The sequence below is a fragment of the Acanthisitta chloris genome, unplaced genomic scaffold (assembly GCF_000695815.1).
Source record: "Acanthisitta chloris isolate BGI_N310 unplaced genomic scaffold, ASM69581v1 scaffold9036, whole genome shotgun sequence".
Classification (NCBI taxonomy): domain Eukaryota; kingdom Metazoa; phylum Chordata; class Aves; order Passeriformes; family Acanthisittidae; genus Acanthisitta; species Acanthisitta chloris.
Genome location: NW_008676442.1, coordinates 5,135 through 10,761, shown reverse-complemented (window position 1 = coordinate 10,761; position 5,627 = coordinate 5,135). Strand labels below are relative to the sequence as shown.

Below are 5,627 nucleotides of genomic sequence, written 5' to 3'. Positions count from 1 at the left end.
TTTCCCTGTCCTGAAAGAGGCAGAGCCTGTGACAGTGATGCCATTTAGTGTGTGGCTGCCACTGTAAGGACAGATGGGAGAGCAGTTTGTGTTGCCAGGCTGATTTTTGCAGTGTTGTCCCTTCAGGTCCTGCCCTGAGGGACCATTTCTGCAGTATCCTCACTGTGCTCCCATTCCCCCCACAGACACAGGTGTGGATGTGCTTCGCCAGGTCATTGTCCCTAGGGAGCTGTGCCAGAAGTTCCTGGAGTTGGCTGATGCCAACACGGTGCGAGGTGTGGAGACGTGTGGGATCCTCTGTGGGAAGCTGGTAAGGTGACAATCCTGATGGACACCCTGGAAATGGCACAGAGGCCAATTGGCCTGGTGCCACAGCTTTGGAAATAGCTGCAGGAAGCTGATTTTCAGCCTGGAATTCTGTAGTGCAGGTTCAGGTTTCCATGTGAGCGTTAGGGATGATCTGCCTCTCCCTTTCCTTGTTTTTAGGTTAGGGTGAGATGCCAACCACTAAGGCCCTGCTCAGCTTCTTGTGAGCAGTGAGATTGGCTTTAAGGGGTGTCCAGGACTTCTCTGAGCTCTTGTGGGTGCAAAAATGAAATGGGGAAAAAAAATCCTGTGACTCCTTTGCCAGTAATGTGCAGCTGCACCTGCAAATGGATGGGAGATACATCCATGTGCTTGTTTCCAGCCCTGCTGTTCCCCTCTCAGGGATGAATGCAGAAGTACCACATTCCCAAAGCTTAGGAATTTCCCTTTGCACCAGTGGGCAGCAGGACTTTCCTGCCTGGGGGGTGTGACAGCCTCCTGTGCTGCCTTGCAGATGAGGAATGAGTTCACCATCACCCACGTCATCGTCCCCAAGCAGCACGGAGGTCCTGACTACTGCAACACGGAGAACGAGGAGGAGCTTTTCATGATCCAGGATCAGCACAGCCTCGTGACACTAGGCTGGATCCATGTGAGTGTCTGGTTCCCCTTTCACTTCCCAACTGGCCTTGCCTTCAGCCTGGAGGGAAAGGAGTGGTGGAGCAGGGCTGGGGGAGGAGAAGTTACTGGAGAAGATGGTGTGGAGTGGGCAGCAACCTCTGATTGGGTGTTTTGCCTCTGGTTGGATTTCTTTTCCTGGTTGGATTTCTCCTCCTGGTTAGATTTCTTGCCTCTGGTACAGTCTTGTTCACTACTCTGATGCAGAAATCCAGGCCTGTTTTATGTTTGGGTCCCTTTCTAAGGCAACAGGCCCTTTGAAAGGGAGGGAAGGAAGGTTTAGATGGGATATTAGAAAGAAATTCCTGGCTATGAGGTTGGTGAGACACTGGCACAAGTTGCCCAGAGAAACTCCATCCCTGGAAATGTTCCAGGCCAGGTTGGATGAGGCTTGGAGCAACCTGGGCTGGGGGATGATGTCCCTACCCATGGTGGAACTGGTTGAGCTTTAACCTTCCAACCCAAACCTTCCTGGGATTCTATGTAAGTGGAATCTTGGGCATGAAGCTCCTGTTTCCTCCAGCTGAAAACCAACTCCAGAGGCACAGCTGGAGCATCCCAAGCTCCTGCTGCCAGCACAGAGCCTCTCCCATGATGTGTCCCTGTAGCAGTGCTGCTGTTCAGGCAGCTGTGTGCTCTCTGCTGTGGGATGTGCCAGTTCCAGATTCCTCCCTGGCTGCAGCACTGCCCTGCTGCTGTCCCCACGGAGCCTTTGGCAGTCGGATCAGTGCCAAGCAAAACGTTTGGTGCTGCTGAGTAATCTCTCGAAAGCAGCAGCTGCTTCACAGGCTCTGACAGAGAAATGCTGCTGCGTGTGCCTGGTACGTGCAGGGTGGCTGCTCTGGGTTTAACTCTTCACTGCCAGCCCTGCCACCTTCAGGGCCCCCCCCAGCAACTGCTCTGACCCTTCTGCTGGTCTTGGCAACACAAACCTAACAGGAGGAAACTTCCAGCAGGAGTTAGGGGGTGAAATCTGGCTGTCAGCAGGAGCTGGGTGAGGTGGTGGCTGTAGAGTACAATCCTCAGTGGAATGTGATATCCTGAAGTGCCACAGGCAGGGTGGGATGTGCCCCAGGAGCTGCACTTCAGAAACGTGTGAAGTGCCCTGCAAGGACAGGGTTGTGCCTTACAGTAGGATTTTTTCATGGGATATGGCAGGAATGTAGTGCTCCTCCTGTGCTTATTCCAAATGGAAAAGAGGAGCAGGTGTTTTGGGACAATCAGGGAAAAAAAAAGGGGGTTCTGCAATAGAGCTGGAAAAGGACTTTGGACAAGGGCCTGGAGGGACAGGACACAGGGAATGGCTTCCCACCGCCAGAGGGAAGGGCTAGATGGGATATTGGGAAGGAATTCTTCCCTGTGAGGGTGCTGAGGCACTGGCACAGGTTGGACAGAGAAGTTGTGGCTGCTCCATCCCTGGAAGTGTTGTTGGCCAGGACTTGGAACAACCTGGTCAAGTGGCAGGGGGTGGGACGGGATGGGCTTAAGGTCCCTTCCAACCCAAACCTTTCAGGGATTCTACAAAACCCACTCTCACTGTGCAGAGCTGTGTCCCCTGTGCCATCCAAGGAGTCTTAGAACCTTCTCTTGGCAGACACGACCCTCTGGGAGCAGTTCTCCAAGCCTGCTGTAACTCCTGTCCCTGTGTTGCCTTTTCCAGACTCACCCCACACAGACAGCTTTCCTCTCCAGTGTCGACCTGCACACCCACTGCTCCTACCAGATGATGCTGCCAGAGTCCATCGCTATCGTGTGCTCCCCAAAATACCAGGAGTAAGTATGGACAGCAGGAGTAAGCATGGATGAGAGGTGGGGGAAGGTCTTTCCCTCTGCCTGGGCTGTTTACCACACCCTTCCTCTCTCAGATTTCTGCTGTGGGAATAAAATGTCAAGTCCCACAATGTGCACATGTGACTTAACAGCTCTTCTGAGCTGGTTCAGGGCTTGTGTCTGGGCAGTGGTTGCCCACCCGTGACAGGAGGCTGAGCTGCAACCCCAGGGCAGGGGAGAGGAGTCCCTCAGCTTGAATCTCTGCTCCTGCTCGAGATGAGCAGCCTCAAACATGCTCTTTGAGGCACAGGGGAGGTGGTTGTAGCTGCAGAGGCTTTTGCTGCACAAATCTTGTGTTCCTTTGCTCCAGGACGGGGTTTTTCAAGCTGACAGAGCATGGCCTGGAGGAAATCTCTTCCTGCAGGCAGAAAGGATTCCACCCACACCCCAAAGACCCTCCTCTCTTCACGGTGAGTCACCCCACGAGGCAGTGAGGGCTGTGGGGTGGTGAGTTGGTGTGTGGGACACTGCTCTAGAGCTTAGATCCATGTCAGGGTGCTGAGCTGTGACCCAGAACAGGAGGCTCAACCTGGCAAGGACTGCACTCTGACTCCTAGACTGGAGGTGCAGAAGCTTTCCAAGGTTTCAGCACGTGCTGGAGGTGTGCTGCAGAGCACCTTGCTGCAGAAAAAGGGCAAAGCAGCAGCCAAGAGAGATGTATTTTCATGTCCTGTTGTGCTCTCTGTGGGGCACCAACAGGCCCACAGCTGATGTCCAGGAGCTGGTCTGAGTGGGCTGTTCTGGGAAGGACACTGCCTGCAGGTGTCAGGAGGTAGAGGAGACTCACCTGAGCTGTAGGAACATCTGTCTCACCCCCTGTCCCCTCTTTTCTCTCTTCCAGACCTGCAATCACGTGTCAGTAGTGGAGAGAGACGTCGTCGTGATGGATCTCCGATAAGCCTCTTGCCTTACCCCTTCACAGACACCACCCACCTTCCTTTAGGCCTAGGGAATTGGGATTTTTCCTCTTGTAGCAGATGATTTCTACCATGTAGTGATCCCTCCCTGTCCTCCCCCAGTAACCACGGTGGGATTGGGGTCCTGACCTCGATGGGAGCACGTGGAGCCTCAGGGCCTGGTGTTGGGCTGGCCAAGTGGTGCTGAGGGAGAAACTGACTGGGAATTCAGAGACAGAAGCCAACACTAAGGCAGTTAATAACTCTAATCCATGGCTTGAACAGCCTCTTGGGGGGTTCCCTGTGATTTGCTGCAACCATGAGGTGTGGAAACCTCTTCAAGTGCTTTCGGGACTTGCGCAGATTAACTCGTGTCCTGTTTTGCCTCTCTCCATGTTTCTGTGGTCTCAGTGCAGCTCTCAGGAGTAGAAAAGTCTCTGTTGTAGTGTAAGATCAAACCTTGCTGATCCCCTCACCCCACGCACGAGCTTATGGCTGCTGAGCTGAGCCACTCCTGCTTGGCTGGTACTTGGGTCTTTGGGCAGGTAAGAAGGACCCAACTCCTTTGGGATCCTTAGTTCACAGGGATGAAGGTGCCCAGCTGTGGCACTGCTTGGCACATCCCAGCAGTGGTGAGGGGTGTCTGGTGACTTCACTCCCTTTCCCGGCCTCGGGATCTGCTTGGCCTGTGGGTCACTGGTGTTATCGTGGAGGAACACTCGGTCTCTTGGCTGCCATCACCACTCTGGGACAGGATTCCAACAGCTTTGGCCACTTCCATCCTCAAAGATCCTCCTGCCTGCTTGGCTCTGAGCTTCCCAGAGCAGCATGAAGCCTGTCCTTGCCAAAACCGAGCGCTCCATGACGTCGCTGTTCTGCGGCACAGAGATGGGAACCTCCTCCAGGGCTGCTTTAGTCGGGTGCCAAGCAGAGATTTTCCTTCCCCACGCTCCGTGCGGAGCCTCCGCCCTCGCTGCTGCTGGTGGAGGGAGGGAGGCAGCAATATTCCAAGGTGGAAGGCAGCTGGGCTCAGGGCTGAGCGTGACCCACATCCCCACATCCTGCAGCAGGATGCTGTGATGGTCGGCACATGGCTGTGCGGGGAGGGGAAGAGGCTGGAGCTGCCTTCCCACCTGGCATGCAAACATCCGTGTTCTCGTGTCGTGTCCTTGTTCTTGTGCATCCAACATCCCTTGGTGTTCCGTTTAACACACATGGATCGGATTATCTGGGCTGGGTCTCTTGTGCCACTTGTGTTCTTTGAGCTCGGTGGGTTGGGAGGGTCTGGCGTGGTGGGAACCTGTTTGTTTGGGGCTTGGTGTGTTTGCAGCAGCCCCTTCCTTGGCTGCTGCCTGCCAGACTGCTGCTCCAGCTTGTCTGAAGTCTCTTTTGGAAACAGCTTCCCCACCAGGGGTGGGAGAGAAGAGGGAGGACTTCAGGGCAGCTGTGGGAACTAATTTTCAGACCTGATTTGTTTGAACCATGCTGGGAGAGGGAGTTGCAGCCTTGGTGTAGGAGTGTTCCCCAGCATGGAACAGCTCTTCACCCTAAGGGCTCCCTCAGAGCAGTGTGGGGACACAAGGTGGGAAAACCTTCAGTTTGGTGGGGAATATCACAAGGAATTTATCTCAGCTCCTCGTCCCTGAAGGGCTCAGGTCTGAGCTGGTTGAGCACCCAGTGGAGAGGAGTTGGTGGCATATCACCACTTTTTGTCATCCCAGTGACCGATCAACTCCTGCAGGGAATTTTCTGTGTTCCTCACACTGTGGCCACAGGAAGGACCACGTTCCTGATGTCAGGGCCCAGCTGCCACCTTGCTCCAGATTCTGCTGCCCAGGTCCTGCTCCCTGAGCTCTGTCTTTTCCATCCCATTTTCTCACTTCAGCTCCCTGAGTCACCACTCTGTGTGCCAGGATG

The 5,627-nt window shown here is 54.5% G+C and overlaps 1 protein-coding gene across 1 annotated transcript in view; it reads left to right on the top strand.

The window, feature by feature from the left end:
- STAMBP (STAM binding protein) overlaps positions 1-3,813 on the top strand; it is a 10,140-nt gene extending 6,327 nt beyond the window's left edge. The window contains 5 exon segments of the mRNA XM_009076134.1: positions 186-310; positions 821-958; positions 2,645-2,757; positions 3,125-3,224; positions 3,656-3,813. Coding sequence (XP_009074382.1) covers positions 186-310; positions 821-958; positions 2,645-2,757; positions 3,125-3,224; positions 3,656-3,712 — 533 coding nt within the window. The 3' untranslated portion in view covers positions 3,713-3,813.
- The last annotated feature ends 1,814 nt before the right edge of the window (positions 3,814-5,627 follow it).